At 50.3% G+C, this 17,120-nt stretch overlaps 1 protein-coding gene across 1 annotated transcript; it reads right to left on the bottom strand.

The window, feature by feature from the left end:
* Positions 1 to 254: 254 nt before the first annotated feature.
* Positions 255 to 15,873, bottom strand: LOC119466625 (DNA (cytosine-5)-methyltransferase 1). The gene is made up of 3 exons (XM_037727144.2): positions 15,624 to 15,873; positions 8,065 to 9,473; positions 255 to 6,361 (listed from the first exon to the last, which is right to left on the bottom strand). The coding sequence occupies exons 1-3, from the start codon at positions 15,871 to 15,873 to the stop codon at positions 2,942 to 2,944; spliced, it is 5,079 nt and encodes a 1,692-aa protein (XP_037583072.1). The 3' UTR covers positions 255 to 2,941.
* Between the last annotated feature and the right edge of the window lie 1,247 nt (positions 15,874 to 17,120).

The raw sequence follows: 17,120 nt of genomic DNA, 5'->3' as shown, positions 1-17,120 counted from the left end.
CAAACAACATTACCTTGGTTCAGTCCATCTGAGTGGCATTTGCATATTTTTAAATCTCGGTGCACGAGAGTTGGGACACCCTGTATAGTTATATATAATCAATTCATCATTGCGCGTTCCATCCTAACGACTGAGATATCTTTTCTGCAAATGCTATAGCACTTGCGCTGACAACTTTCAGTCATCTGTTTACTTATCCTTAAAAAACAAAGTGCAGAGATCATGATACAAAATACCCAGAGAAGGCGAAAAAATTCAAAATAACAAGCTTTATTCGTGAAAAGGCCAAGTCAATACAAAAACGCCGACGCACTTGGTCGACAGTAAATCGTTAAAAATTGCACACACATTACGACATAAACATGGCTAGTCTTCATTGTGGCGCGGCAGTGAAATGAATACCAATAAATGCGAGCTTTTATTTCTTAATTACTCGGAAATTCACGGGCAACAAAATAAAACGAAAGAAAACTATCCTATATTGCCTTGTCAGACTCAATTTTGTTTTATGTTCTGGAAATGAGGACCCAGAACAGCTTTTAGTTCTGGCTCCTCCTTTCTAGGAAAGGAAATATAATTGAGTTCAATTAAACCTATATATTATACTCACTAACCAGGTACAACGTAGACTTCCCATAGTGAGAAAACATATTAGTAAAGATATCAATAATCTTAAACTGTATGGCACTCTCAAGAAGACGCAAGTCGCAAAAACAGTTGATCTAGACAATTACCCAACGTCGACACACGGAACAAATAATTCCATTGCGAATGCTGTACGGAATGTCTCATGCACCAGGTTGCGACATCGCTAGACAGCCGAGAGCGACAACAGGACTGTTGCCCGTGGTCTAGCGTTAGAACAACTAACAATGACGATTCATAACAAACATGCTGACTAGTATCAGACATACATATCACAGCAAAAGAAAAAAACAGTATCACACTCAATGAGCGGTTTCGCGGCCTCACAGAACCTAATCTCATCGATTTGAATCTAATCAAGTCTTGAAGCACGAAATTGTGGCAAGTTACGACAACTTTCTCATGGTCAGCAATGTCTATGGTCAGCTCTGCCGAGACTTTTTTTATATTGTTTCCGGTTAAAATTTTGTGACCCAATTTATAAAGAACAGAGACTAACCGTTGGCTATACCCCGACCTGGAGCGCGTTGCGAAAAAAATTCCGAGATTAATTTCCTTTTTGTCTTCGCGCACTTCCGATGACTGCCTAATAAAATGAGCGCCAAACGACTACTGAGAAACGTTTCATTGGGCGTATTACTCTAATGTGTGCTGCGCCGACGTCTCAATTAGTAAAAAAAAAAAAAAAGAGCGCAGCTGCTGAGATCTTGTCAGAACTGCTGCAAACGACGGTAAATAGCATAAATATCACATTAAGATCTGTAAGGCACACGGTAAATAACCAGAATAGCAATAAAACTGCTGCAATTCTATTCCATCTGCTTTGGTTATGAGGGGAAGCAGGAACACGAGAACAACTAGCTTGTGTGATACACGAACAGGGAAGCGCCGTGTATGACGTGTACAAAAAGTAAGCATTTAAATATCGACACAGTCTAACATACGCGAAACAAATTGAAGTTATCGGGTGTTAACTACTCGCCCTGCCGCTCACAGATGAACGTTTCCAATGTCCACAGAAGGGCTTTCATAGTATCTCAAAGTATATCACAAACCTACCAAACTTCACGCTGCTTCTGGAATAGATGTGGAGAGAGACGTCGTAGAGATAGTTGCAGGCGCTGAAATTGCGGCATAACATGTTCACTGCACGCAAAACAAATTTGTAACGACATAATAGCTAGTTTCATCTAGTGTGTCACTTTCGCTGCGATGTACAAAGTGATCAAAACGTGCTTGGTTGGCTTGTCCACACCGAGAATTTCAGAGAAGGCTCAGAGTTAGAAGCAGTGTGAGCATTTCCAACTGCAAACACTGACAACCGTTTTGCCCCACGTGCAGGTCCCAACATGACGGTAATACTGATGATTGAGATATTTCTGATATGCAGTGTCATCTGGTCGTTCGCAAATGAACGGATCTATATTGGCGCACAGCAGAGTGCCAAGAAAGAATGCTAGGCGAAGTATCAACGTTCATAACGGTCAGAGACAGCAGGCTTTGTATTGACGAAACTTTTACTATGTCTTTTCTAAGCGACCGACTCATCACGACAGCAGACTGGATAAGATAAAATCGCACATTGTAGTAAGCGTCCCCAGAGTAGAAAGTCACCAGAGCAACTTTTACCGCAAGGACGGTTCTCAAAACCACACAGCGCTAACAAAAACGACGTCTGGCTAGCTAAAGTTGAGAGCAGTAGGAGAATATCTTACAAATTCAGCCAACTGACACTTGCCAAACGACAATGAAAAGACGGCGTGTGACCCCTTATATGAGCTTCGCTTAAGTTCGACTGTTTCAGCCATTATTCAAAATGCAGTGTTATAGAGATGTTCGCAAAACATGCGATATCATCGCTGCAGTAGCCTTAACACTGGAAACAGCGGTCGGACGTATTTTAACTTAAGAACCTAGGCAGCCCTTTCCAAACGCAGGTCCCAGTCGGAGAACGGCAGAGACGGCATCTGCCTAGAACTATACCGCCTAAGTTCCCAAGAAAACACAGGGATGCAGATATATCTCAATACATGGGAACTTATTGCATTGTTTAAGTGCTAGAAACACAATCCACGATGAAATCAGAAACAGCCTTATAGTCACAGCAAATTAGCCAATCCTTGCCAATTGGAAGAGCCTGCGAAAGAGCCATGTCGGCTATTTCCATCTACTGCTGCAGCAAAATACCGGCAACACAGTCATCTTAACATCCTTCAACGCAAAACACCCTCGTTAGAAAGGCAACTTAAGAGTACGTTCCTTCGTTGTCAACATTTGAACCGGCCGGAGAAAGTTTTCAGGGCAGCTGCTTGGCTATCTCTCTGCCAAGAGCTAGCGCCAGCCGAGGAGCGACGCTTTCCGCTATCATCTTGTACCGTTCCAGAGTCGGGCCTGCAAACATGAAGTTATCGGGGTACCCTTGAATCCTAGCGCACTCGCGCACGCTGAGGACCCTGTCCTCTTCGGGGTGTATGACCGGTCCCTGCTTGCTCAGCGGTTCGGGGTTCGCCACGACGCCGTGCAGGTAGCCGTCCCATTGCAGCCGACCATAGACGCCGCTCCACTGGCCGCTGCGGTGTCCCGTGTGCACGAGGCTCCAAGGGATGAGCGTGTTCTCTTGGCGGTACATGGGGTCGCACTGAGCCCGGTCATTCTCGGCGCACGAGCACACGCCCCGCTGGCGTCCGTACGGGCTCGCCGAGCACTTGTGGGTGTAGACGAGGCGGTACGCGGTGGTGCCATCGCTCAGCTGGACCTCCCGGTTGGGCAAGTCGCGCCAGTCCGATCCACGAGCCGTAGGAATGAGCGCTATCCTCGCCTGGGCCATTGGCGTCATCTTCTTGACACAATCGGTGTTGCTCGGTTCGCAACTTCTCTCAAGGAAATTGTGAAAGTCCGTCACGGGCCCCGCTCCATTGCGACTGCAGAGGTCACCGATGGCGTCCCTCAATGTGGTCCTCGGATACGGCGCAGTCGACGTGGCCACCATAGGGCTCGCGTAGGCCCTGCCGTCAACGGCGAAGGACAAGTGCCTTTCCGGGACATCGAAGGCGTGCGTGGCCGCTGGAAAAGCAGGCAAGCACGCGAGTCCGCGCTTTGCGCCAAAGATGACGAGGCGCCGATGCCTCTGCGGAATCCCATAGCAGCCGTCCTGGAGCATGCTGCAGGACGTCTGGTACCCGAGGTCCAGAAGGGACTTGAGCGCCAGAGCAAGCGCTGACCCATTGTGATACTTGACTGCACGTCTCTCGGCCACGAGGACCACGTACATTGGGTCTAAGAACTCGCAGAAGCCTAGGAAGGTGAGCAGCTGAGAGTTCACCGGCGCCGCCCCGTCGCTGTTCTTCTTGAACTCGAACGACGGGCTCCCGCAGACCAGGCCGATCTCACCTCTCTTCAAGCCTGCCAGGCAACGAGTAACCGTGCCCGCATGAAGATCTTTAAGTACCTTTGAAGGACACAAAAAAGGTGTGGCCACGAGCGGGAAATTCAGGGAAAATGTCTTCAAGTGGTGCTCGTTGTCACTGAGCGCGAGCACAGTTTCCGCGACGCCAGAACGCGCCAGGCCCAGAGACAAGCCACCGCAACCACAGTAGACGTCGACGCTTTTGAGAGCAACATGAACTTTAATGGCGCTGGTACGAATATCGCGGCCAATTTGCTTCGCCTCGTCAGTTGGTTCCGTAAATGTGTCTCGCTCCGCGTCGTAGCACTGCGAGAAGTAGAACGGAGGCCGCACAATGTCGAAAGGGGTTCCCACGAAGCCACCATCGCTGTGTACCACTTCACATGGAGCAACAACGTCAGTGTGAGCAATAGGGAAAGACGTTGGCGAAAGGTAAAGACGAATCATGTCTCTGGAACCTCTGTGGACTTCGTAATCTCTGTAGAAGGGCTGAACAATGAGAGGTGAGTCCATCAAGCGCCGCCTCTTGTCAGGCAAAACGTAGCAAATTCGATACGGGTCCGGTGAGCTGCATTCCTCTATCTTTGGAGGATACAGAATCTTCCTGTACCTTTCAGTAAACTCGTCGCCCGACAGTCGCTGCGCAGACTTGTCTTCCGGGGTTGCGTCCCTTAGCTTCGAGTTCAGGGGAATGCGGATGGCATCAGGCTTCACGAAGAAGCAACCACCTTTTTCATTCGAAACATTTGCGAACATCTTCGCGCGCTTTTCTTGCTGAGAACATGCGCAACTTGGGCCTTCAACATCCGCCGCCGTGAAAGTACACGTCGTCGCATGGCACTGGAACCTGTAGAAGAACTTGTATTCTTTAAGCCCCGATACGTCGTCGTCGCCACAGTCTAACCCACGGAAAACAACGCGGCAGACGTTCCTAATAGCTGCCAAGGGCACCGCGTCACATTCCGTCGTCGAAAAAAGTTCGCCACTGACATCGGCGAAGGAACTGCCCAGAACGGTATCTTCGTAACGTCTGAACCAAATGACGTGGGCCAACTTTTTGCCCTCGCTGTCAGCGTAAAGCTGCGTGACACGGCCAACGTAGCGCTTAGTGTCGTGCACAGATGAAAGCACAGTGACGTCATCTCCGACAGACAGGCTCAGGTCGCTTCCAATACGACAGGACGAGTAGAAAGTCTTCCCTGCAGTCGTCTCCAACAGATCTCCGGTCCAAGTACAGTCGATGCCATATCTTTTAAAGAATTCCCTCTGCGCGAAGGGTTCATCGGGAAGCCTTGAGACTTCGTGGTCCATGGAGTCGATGCCCGCGCAGTCGGCACTGTCCGGGCACTCCCTCAGCTGGCATCGCCTCCTAATGCAGCACTGCTTAAACGTGCCGGGTCCTCCGTACTTCTTCATGTTGCGGCAAAAAACGCACAACTTGCATTCGGGTGCCAGGCAGGGTTCGCACAGGCCACACCTGTTCTTCCTCAGGAGCCCCGATTTCTTTGCAGAACTGTCAGTGGCCTCGCGGAGTTTTCCTAGCGTCATGCGCACCACAGGCATGACGAATTCCGCTTTCGGCTCGAGCTTCTTGCTAACCTTTCGCACCATGGGCGTCAGCGTTCTTCCTTCGGGCGCATCCCTGACGAAAGCTCCAGTGAGACGCATAAGCTCGCAGATGAAGGCGCTGTCCAGCAGCGGTGTGCCCTTGTTGGCGTCACCCGCAATGTCGTAAGCCTGAACGTGGTCCACGACGAACTGCGAATGCCGGTGCAACGTCTCCAGCGAGAAAGGTCCCACGTCGCTCGGCAGGTCGCCCAGGGACTCTAGGTGGTGCATAACGTCGTTGAAGCTCGCGTCGCCATCGCACTCGATGAGCTTCTCCAGAACGCCCCTGATCAGGTAGGTCTTCTCTTGCATACGCTTCACGTACGGCTCGTATTGAGCGCTTGGTGTCATGAGCACGTAATCGGCGTACTCCGTTGTCAGGCCGAGCACGACGTTGGCGCCACCGTCGTATCCTGTGGTCCACCAGGACCCGATGGGACCCGCCCTCGCGACAGCCACGCTGTCCTGGACTCCGGGGTCTTCGGCGCAGATGCTTTTCACGTGACCGCTAAGGTAGAGCGCCACGTTGGCATTGATTAGGCCACCGTCGAAGGGACACACGTGACCATGCTCGTCGTACACAGTGAACAGTGTGATCTTAAATTGAGGTTGCTCGGTGAGCTCATCCTGGCTGCAAAGCGACGACGTGAGCCGAGGGTCGATGATGGCGACGAACTCTTCCACGGCGCCTTCAGGGTCACCCTGTCAAAGCAAAGAAAGACGAGCCAGAGCTGTTATTCAACGGCTGTGTGTGCTTCATTATTAATCAAAGAACGGCAAATGAACTGCGGAGCTCACATTAAAATCTGCGTAAAAGTAGGTATTCTGAGGTTTTATATCCCAAAACCACGATATGATTGAGGCACGCCTTCGTGGGGGGCTCCGGATTAATTTTGACCACCTGGGGTCTTTTAACGTGTACCAAATGCACGGTACACGGGTGTGTTGGCATTTCGCCCCCGTCAAAATGTGGCTGCCGCGGCCGGGATTTGATCCCGCGACCTCGGGATTAACAGCGCAACGCCAAAGCCACTACGCTACCACGGCGGGTGCCGTAGCATAGGGGTGCCGCGCATTGTTAAAGGCACTTGAACACTTGCCTTTGGTTATTTGGCGCTCACTCTATTTCGCAGTCGTTCATATGCATATACAGGGTGTTCCACTTAACTTGTGCCTAACTTGAAATATATACAAATGCTACGTAGCTGAAAAGAACCAAGGTAATGTTTGCCGTCACTTGGAGATATTCAGATTATTTCTTGCATTCCGCCTAAGTAAATCATTAGTCTTAATTAATCAACTTTAGATGAAAAGTGTCAATGAGAAAATTGTAGAGCAACATGAAAAACTACCGATACAGCTCTCTGTTGCTCAATACGTGCTACATAAAAGTGTTTTTCCGAGCGTGAAAGAAGCCCGCAAATACACGCAACGTGCCTCGAGCGGCCAGTCGCGCGGCAATATTGCCAGCAGAGGCGAAGTACAGCTCACGAAGGTTTCGACGGGAATTTAGGGCGCAGGCTCCTTTCCCAAGCGTATAACCTCTGAAAAAAGCCGAACGCCTGGCCGGGGTAGACTTGTGCCCATTTGAACCAGTGGGTGCCCGGCAGCAGTGGGATTCGAACCCACCACCTCCCGCAGCCGAGGCGGGCGCTCTAGAACTAGGCGACGGCTGCAGTCAGGCGAAGTACAGGGCGAATGTTGCAATAAGGGAGCATTCGCGAAACGAATGTCTGTACGTATACTCAATGGATCTCCGAGGCTATTGTATAGTGTCAAACGCGCGCGCGGACGTATCGCACTGGGCAGATTGTTAGGATCACGGTGTAAGATATATATATATATATATATATATATATATATATATATATATATATATATATATATGTACTGTTTAGGTGGGGACACTTCTCGGCTTGCTTGCTAGACGCGAGCGACCAGATAAAGTAGTAAGGGCGCGCGTCTATCGGGGCAGTGACGGCAGCGGATACCTATCGGCGGAACGACGCAACTTTAGTTAGAACGCAGGCAAGAGCGTGCGTCGACAAGGCACGCGCGCATGCCCTCTCCCCGGTGACCTACTTTCGTGCGTCACTCAATGATTTCGGATTTCCCGCGAACCGCCGGTTGCTATAACAACTGGAGATTAAACCAATAAAAAGCTTTCTGTGTTGAAGTTGCGTCGCACTGCCGATAGGTATCCGCTGCTGTCACCGGGCCTATCGGCGCGCGCCTTTGCTACTTTATCTGGTCGATCGAGCCTGGCGAGTGTCCTCACCTAAAGAGTATATATCTTACACCGTGGTTAGGATACACAGATCTCAGCGCAGCGGACCGTAAATGCTCAGCTAAAGCTGCATCTATAATATCACCACGAGCACACTGTGCGGACTCCATGAACTCACTTTGAAGAAGACAACTTCTGAAGGGTTGAGCCTCTTCCGGCAGTCCTTGCACCAAGTCACTTTGTCGACGTTATCACCACCGGCGAAGGGCAAAGTTGTTTGACGCAATGCCGGTGAGCGGCCGGTATCTGTGGCCTTTTCCTTCTTAGAAGGAGGAGCACCCTCGTCGTCAAACCGAAGAGGCTTACGCGAGACCCTCTTGCCGGAACTTCCGTGGCAATCGCTCTTCCGTGCACTCGTCTCGGCCGCCTTGGGTGTAGTGGCTGCGTAGGTCGTCACCGACGGCAGCGAAGACGCTTGGGACGACTCGTTGTCACTGGGCACTTCTTTCATGCGCTGCTTCTTGGCGGTGCTTGTTTTGGTTCCGTGGCCCACGCGTGACGATGCCGTGGCATGGCCACTCGGCCCTGCATACTTGTCATCGCTGTCTGTCTTGGTTGATGACGTCGACGGTGACGCGTTGTCACTGGAATGCATTGCTGACTTCTTGCGGGCCCTTCCTCTGCCACTACTTCCTACGGGCGACGGAGACGCCTCGTCGCCAAAGCGAAGAGGCTTACGCACAACCCTCTTGCCGGAACTTCCACGGCCAGCGCTCTTCTGCACACTCGTCTCAGCCGCCTCGGGTGTAGTGGCTGCGTCGGGGTGGCTCGCGTTTGTCGTCACTAACGGCGGCGAAGACTGTTGGGACAACTCGTTGTCACTGGGCACTTCTTTCATCCGCTGCTTCGTTCCGTGGCCCACGCGCGACGATGCCGTGACGTGGCCACTCGGCCCTGCACACTTGTCATCGGTGTCTGTCTTGACTGACGACGTCGAAGGCGACGCGTTGTCACTGGACTGCAGTGCTGACTCCTTGCGAGCCCTTACTCTGCCACTAGTTCTTACGGACGACGGAGACGCCGTCTCACGGTCGCTCGGCACTGCGCACTTCTCGACATCACTTGGCTTGGCGTAAGAGGATGGAGACGTCGACGGTAAAGCGTTGTCCTCATTCAGCGCCGAGGACCTTTCGTGGACGTTCGCATTAGTGCTATCGCCTGCCTGCAACAGGGAAATCGAAAACAACGTTTTGGTACTCGTCCCTGGAGACTCCAGCGACGTAATTACACTGTTGGACGCCCCCACAGTGTGCACTGCGATCTCCACGCAGATTCCTGCGTTGCCTTCGGTCAGTGAACGCGCCTCGTCATTGAGTATGGAAAAATTCTCCAGGGCGCTTTCCCAGACGGCGCTGGTCTTCAGTTCCACTTGTGGTTCTTCAGTTTTGACGACGACCAAATTCTCCAGGGCGCTTTCCCGGTCGGTTTTGTCTGTCACGGCGCTGGTCTTCAGTTTCACTTGTGGTTCTTCAGTTTTGACGACGACTGACGACTGCCAAGCGGATGAGCTCGTAGCGTGATCCTCACCTGCACAGCACAACAAAGTCCATCAAACATAGTAATTGGAGGAAAACCAAACAAAGGTTCGTCTCTGTAAAGAGCAAAGAAAAAATATCAGTGGCGATTTAGCGGTAAATGCGGGATAAATGCGTTAGCATAACGTCGCCCCTCTTTGAGGTCCCGGACTTAAACCGCGTTCAGCACATTGCAAAGTGTTTTTCAGGAGCTCACTTGACAAGCGTCCTGCCTCTTCGAGGAGCGAAGTGCAACTGATGTGGTCCGGAGCACACCACCGTCAGTTGCCCTATATATATATCTATATACACCTCTACCACATGACCGACTTCCCACACTTCACAGATCCCAAAGATAACACAGTCTAAAAACGTAGGCAAATGCCGAAAGCTTTGCAATCTACGAATGTGGGCCAATCCCAAAGGTAGTGCAGTCGAAAAAAATGACGCCCGTCATCCTAAAAATATGGTCCTCCAACATGGCGACTAGGATGACGTCAATGCAAGATATCTAATGACATCTTCGACTGGCCGTTTCGGAGCGCTCTAGACCGCTCTCGCGAGCAGCGTTGTTTCCCGCTGATTGAAAGAGAAAGCGCGCCTTGCTTTCGGCGGTTCTTTTCGATCGCTCTCCCTGCGTCGTGCACTCTCGGGCACTCAGTGCAATAGGAAGGGGAAGAAAAAAAAAACAAACTAGGAGGCAGCATGACGTCACTCAGCTAGCCTCGACAAGCAAACCTGCTCTGACGCCGCCTTTCTCTCCGGCGGATCCACGTGCGCGGTGGATCTCGAGAACGAATAGGCCCACAGGGTTGCCATAACACTCAAAAGATATTGCTTGGTTCATGGTAACTTTTAAGCAAGCTTACAACCGCCCGCTTCTGATCTATCAAGTCGTCGTTTTGCACTGTTTCGTCCTGTCATTCCCCACAGATATTTGTGTTTGCTTTAGAGTTAAGCCATGAAGCTTCGACATTAAAGTATTAGTGACAAATGGGCGCTGTTTTCGAGGTCCGCGCTCGGTTTCTTGGCTCATTAGGCTAAACAAAAGTGGCTGATTAGCTGGACATGAGCTCCGCGAATTTACGGCGGCCACGGCCACCCTTAGCCAGCCCAGGCACGCTGCCAGAGTTCAGAGGCGACGCATTACGAATGTTTTCTTGTGCTATAAATGGCGTCAAAGCTCTTCGCGTCTAAAGGTATGCGACTAGAAGCTACCGCTTGGCCATCACGCCCATCACGCGACGAGGGCCTACAACTCCTTTATATTTTCATGACTAGGCTTCAAGACTATCGCGTGACGCTCCCTCCAACTAGTTACAGCGAAGCTGTTAGCGGCTAGGTCCCCGAGGATCGTGTCCGCGTGTAGAAAAAAAAAACTTTTATCATCAGCACTGGCTCGAGCGTCGTCGTCTTTATGAGCGCACGGCCCCTCCTCCTCCTGGCCGGCTGAGCCCTGCTATCTCTCTCCACTTGCGCCAGTCGACTTTCTTTTATGCCGCGTTCCCCCCTGAGTAGAGTTGGGTCCGGCTGCGAGGCTAGCGCGGCAAGCCTGCTGGAAGCTGCACCCGACTAGAGTTGAGCCCTGCTGGGAGGCTAGCGAGGCTAGACCGGCAGCGCGCCTCGGTTGCTGACGCACGCTCTTTCCCTTGCCCCTTCGGCTGCTCCGCGTGCGTCTATTGACAGGGCCGCTGATAAATTGAAGGAAGGCATGGAGGGCGCGGCGGCCCGATTGCGGGGGAGAGATAGGCGGCTGCCACGCATGACTGTGCGTGTGTTCCCGCGCAGCCCTGCCGGCCTCGGCCGCCTGTACCACAGGCTCTCTCCGGGCTCCCGCCTGTTCACTAAAAAAAAGTAGGTCAACGGAGTGGGGTGTGAGAGGAGTTCGCGTTAGCGTTGGTTGTATATACGGGGCTTTGGAGTGTATTCTGTAAGAGTTCACCTAGTGGACTGTCCATTTCGGCTATCAATATTGGCTCCAGCTGAACTAGCGAAAAGGAGACTGGCTGGCTCCTTCTAGCTCGTGCTGCTGCGGCCAATCGCGACAGCCGAAGTGGACAGTCCACTAGTTGGACTCTTACAGAATACACCTGTTGGTCAAGGACTCTTGTCTGGTAACGTCTTACGAAAGCGTGAGGAACGCGCTAGGAACGCCGCGCTAGGAGAGCAGGGCATTGTCTAAGTGTTAAAAAAATACCCCATTGTTCTACCCGGAGCCGGCACCGAAGCCTCTTTCCCGAGTAGGTCGCAAGGGGGTCGGTTTACCATTTTGTAGCCAAATTCAACATAAAAAATCCCCGATATAGATAAACCCCAACTTAACAAATCCCACCAGAGCGCCAGCTTCGCTGGACTTTCCTCTTCACAGGGTGGAAGGGCTCTGAGTTTTTTTTTTTCCCTCCATGATCCGCTGCGACTGTTCTGTACAAAGGTAGCTGTGGGCCTTTGTCAAGCTGCCTCTATGAAGAGCAGCTTTTACCTACAGCTTCCTTCATCAGTGTGATGATGAAAAATAAACATTATTATTATTATTATTATTATCCGAACCCTGTAGTCGAGCCGTCGTCGAGATTGAGATCATTTTCCGCCACGTCATCACAACACAGCGTCGCCGCTGTTGGCAATGGTCAACCGTAACCTGGGCAACTCCATGGTGGCGTCTCAACAACGCACACTCGTCCCACTCGCGCGTCCACCGCGTTTACCGGCAGCGCCGGGAGCGTTGGCATGAGAAAATCAGACGTCTTCTGTAGTCATGTCGTTTTGCGTCTGCCATTTCCTCCCGCTAGAGCAAGTAACACGTTCGGCTTGCGTGCTTGTCCTCGGCCTCTGAGTTCGAAGAACGCCGGATCTGCCCGACTCTGATTCGGAGGATGGAAGCGGCCAGTAGGAGATACCATAAGAAAGGCAACGCTAATGGCAACCAAGGGGAGGGAAGGCGGGGACAGCCGTTGTTTAACCTGGCACGAAATACGTATCATCTGCCTCGCATAAGGCGAACATCTGCATAAGGCGAACCCCCAAAGAAAAGCCCGCTAGAGAAGAGCAGCGATCAATATTCGGCGTACACACGTGACCTCCATCCTAAGTTGATCGCAAGGAACACAGCGCAAAGACACGGACAAGGACGAAAGAAGCAACAGGAAAGGTGCTGGACTCACTAACTCAGGTCCAGCGCCTGCCCCGTTTCTTGTTTGCTTCTAGCCTGTGTTTTCGTTTGTGCTGTGTTGCTTAGGATGAAGTTACACTAACTCATCTAAATGTCGATGCTCAAGTTTAGCTTTGGGAACGGTCAGTAGTCTGAGTGAAATCCCAAGAATGACTACAATTAGTGTTTGAAGCCAACAGATGAGAAGCCAAGGAACGCATAGAGGAATTATTTGTTGTTTTAATTGACTTGTAGAAAGAAAAGTGAGCAACGGCTACACGTTTGTAAAACGTGAAGGCGAAAGCCTGCCAGCTGTGGAAGACGACAACGAACGCGCGAGCAGTGGCACGAGCACGAGGGGCAGTATGGTAATGCTGGCATGATCATGCGGCATCGAAGCCAGCTATAGAAGAAGACGAACGCGCGAGCAGTGGCAGAGCGCGTGTCTGCGACCACGTGACGTGTGCAATCAGGCACGCACTATACTACGTTTTATACATCAGGCGCAACGTTGTGGAGGCTAGAGATACTTTTTGCAGTGGCTGCGTTCGCACTAAGTAGTTCGGTGTTCATTGACCGAATTTTGTAAAAAGTTTCTTTATATAAGATCAGTTCTGACCGAAAAAGAAATTAATTTACCCTTAGAAACAAGCAAACCATGTACTCATACGGCTGCTAACACGTTGTTTCAGATAAACTTGATTTTGGTTGTTTTTTATTTGCAGCCTGTCGCGGAAGCCTCCCGTGCAAGATCGCGCGAGCAAAGGCCGCTGGCGCGCAGCAAAGCATAGACGGAACGCGCGGCATGATACATTTTAATGACCGTACTTCTTGCATAGCTTCCAGAGCGTTGCACCTGATGTATGAAACGGAGTATAGGCACACATTTAGTAAGCCACAACCTCGGAGCAGCTGTGGCTTCAGGGAAGCGTGCTCGTCTCACACGGCGGATGCGATTCCCACTCAGACCAAAATTGACCAAGTTTTCGTTGCAAATCCACTGATGTACTTGGTTTACAGGAACCTCCCAGAGAAATGTGACGTCAATCCGGGCATTTTAAGACGTGTTTTTACGCTTTGCGGCGTCGGCCATTTTTCGTCACGGCGCAGTTTCACCAAGGTCACCGCCTAGGGCACCGCCAACATAGAAACCTAAGGCTTTGGCCTTAAGCTAAAAGGAAATGTAAGTGCACGAGAAAACAACTTGCCACCGGTAAGAGGCGAACCGACGTCCAACTTGTCGCTGGCGGCAAGTTGGGTGTCGGTTCGACGAATCACCGTCAACGATGATCGTAAATGTTGTCGAATAGCCAAACGCTTATATAAAGCTATTCGCTTCTATAATGAAATGACACGGTTGAAGGTGTACGTCTGTTGCAGTGAGGACATTTTGGTAGCGTATTTTGTTTCATTGGGTGGAGAACAAGGCCGTCAGCTAGCACACCTGAGAGGTACGTACTATAGGTGGCTATACGTACACAGTCGAACGCCTTTATAACGAAGTTCTTAGAGCCTCCGAAATGGTCCCTCACACAGGTCACTTCGTTGTAGAGGTCGCGCACCGCACAGCTCACACCACCGCAAATGCCACTTGCCACACCACCGCAAATGCCATTATATGCTTAAAATCGGATATATTGGCGGGTTTGGAAGTTAACCAAAGATCAGTAGGCCGGTTGGCTTTGGGAGCACACGGTAATACGACAAATGAGGCAGTGCATGGAGACATGGGTTGGGCCTCTTTTGAAGTCAGAGAAGCACAAAGCAAAATTAGTTTTGAAGAAAGGCTCAGGAACATGGATGAAAATAAATGGGCGGCTAAAGTGCACAAGTATCTCTACATGAAAAGCGTGGACACAGAATGGAGGAAGAGGTCAAGGAAGTTGGCAACCAAGTACAGGATAATCGAAACTGTAAATAGACAACCAGGGGTCATCAGAAAGAAAGTGAGAGAAATAGAGACCGTGAATTGGATGCAAAGAATGGAAACGAAAAGGACAATGGAGATTTACAAGAATGAGAAGAAAGAAATTAGAAGGGAAAATCTGTACGATAACACAAAGGGCAGTGCCTTGCTATTTGAGGCTCGAGCCGGTTGCCTAAGGACGAAAACATATCGGAACAAATATTCGGAATTAGATGAGACATGTGTATGCTGCAGTAAAGATCCAGAGACCACTCAGCACATTTTAATGGAATGCGACGGGATCCACCCAGCGAGAACCGTAGGTAACGTGCAACTCCCAGAAGCGCTTGGGTTTAAAGTGGAAGGAAACATAAACAGATCAGCCGTAGAGATCAGCAAGAGACGATTAGAGTACTGGTGGAAAAAAAGTAGGGAAAAGATGGATGCGACCTGATCTCTTAAAATCATAGGCAGCGGTACAAGGTAAATTTTTGAAAAAGAAAAATAATGATAGGTATACAAAAATGCAAGATAAAGAACATGTATAGTATACCTGATTAAATCAAGCAGGCTAGGTGACTATTTGTCGCCGCCCCGTTTCAAAGGGGATGCCAATAAATCATCATCATCATCATCATCAACACCAGAACCGGGACAGAATTCTTCATTCGCTATACAGGTCATTTCGTTGTAGAAGCACTCGACAGTAAGCCGAATCGTGTTATATATGCTTGTTAACTGTAGCGCCGCGAGGCGCCGACGTGGAAGGCGAGTGCCATCCTCCTTTCCTGCAACCGCCACCGGGGGAGAGGGCGGCGGGACAGGACTGTTCTTTCCGTGCGCTTCAGCGCGGCATCTACACCTTTATCCGCATCAACGATCTATCACGAACGCCGCCCTGCAACTCGGCTGAGCAAAGAGCACGTATCCTTTGCATCGGCACCTTTGTATATAGGCGGTGAAAGCCGGGCCACCACGATAAGGGGCGAAACAGCCGAAGAAAGCTATTTACTTTGAAAAAGGACCCCTGCATGGTAAGGGTAAAAATTTGTAAGGTTTCGCGGCGCAGTAATAAATCTGTGGCTACTCCAGTGGCAGCCATGACTCGCCTGCGGAAGGAGGGCATCCGATGGTGTCGACGAACCAGTCTAGGTTTGCCTGTTCCGGGTTATCCTGCAGCGTTCCTGCATCGGACACCGCGGGCTGCGACGAGAGGAGTGTCCGCTTGGAGTCGGGTGTAGCGGCCATATCCGAGACCGAAGGGGTCACAGCGCCGACGGCGCATGCGCTGTGAGGGCTTTTGAAGGCTTCACAGACCTCTGTAGAGCACTCCATTGAATCGGCCGGCGCCGACGTCATGGCAGTTCCGTTCGGTTGGCTCACAGCCACGGCAGCTGTTATGAAAAAAAAAAAGACAAAAAGCGTTAATTCCGTAATTTATTCGTGCTTTTTGTGTAACGTGTACACTGTTTACTTGCGTATTGTCATAATTTGCTGATCTGTATTTCCAATGCCGCTTCCTCGCGAACAAACGGCAATTCTGCTTATTTTTCTTCCCGTTTCTTAATTTTTGTATTTTTCTCGATGCGTGCGTATATCTATATTTTTCATTATAACTATTTTTAAGGCCCCAAATAACACAGCGCACAAGAGAAGACAACGGGATAGAGCGCCACTCACAACTGCTGTATTTTTCCTGAAAACGCATACATATATACCCTCAGTCAGCGCCTGCGCAAGAAACACATCCAAGCATCAAGTGCGGTATGATAAGGAACGCACTTTGTGAACAGATAATATAATGAATAGATACCAACTTGTCAAACACGAAGTTCTCTTAAGCTGTACTTTTTGTGGCAATGTACAGTCGCGAGCAAAAGTTTGGAGACCACGGACTCGAATTGGCTTAATACGTTGTATTGGTCAAACACGTGCACGTAGGCGTGCGCTCTTGATTTCAGCCGGAATGCCCAAGCTGCGAAGAAAAAAAAAATCATGGCATCTTTCGTCCACAAACTTTTGCTCGCGGCTGTACGTGCTGCGTGGTGCTTTTTTTTTCGGTTTTTAAAGAAAGCCCGCAAAAAAAAAAACCAGTGACTGCGCTCATGCGCTATCGTATTGCAGCGTTCTTAACCGTGCTTCGAGCCTATCGCTTATCAGGGACGACGGCGCTTATCAGATAGCCCGCGGCTATACAGAGCCGCGGCCGCTCACTTCGCCACCGTCCGCGCGCACGGTTCTTTCGCTCGAAGCACGGCAATACGATAGCGCATCAGCGCAGTCACGTGGTTTTATTTCATATTTCGCGGGCTTTCTCTAAAGGCTGAAAAAAAAAAAAAAAAAATCACCACGCAGCATGTACGTTGTCACAAAAAATTGGGTAGGTCATTGTTGAAGCACCTCTACAACGTAAAGAAACCCACTTGGTCCTAAAGTGAATCATTTGCATAACTGATCGTAGTTAATTAAATAATTAAGCTGAATATAAAAAAATGCTCCAAGTAGCGCCACATGACGGCAACCCATGTGGCGTTGGTTTCATTCAGCTGGGGTAAACCACTTTTTTTTTTTGGACCCTTAGTTCAAGTTACGTGAAACGCCCTGTA

Source organism: Dermacentor silvarum, chromosome 10 (assembly GCF_013339745.2).
Source record: "Dermacentor silvarum isolate Dsil-2018 chromosome 10, BIME_Dsil_1.4, whole genome shotgun sequence".
In the NCBI taxonomy this organism is placed as follows: domain Eukaryota; kingdom Metazoa; phylum Arthropoda; class Arachnida; order Ixodida; family Ixodidae; genus Dermacentor; species Dermacentor silvarum.
This window is presented reverse-complemented; position numbering and strand designations above follow the sequence as displayed.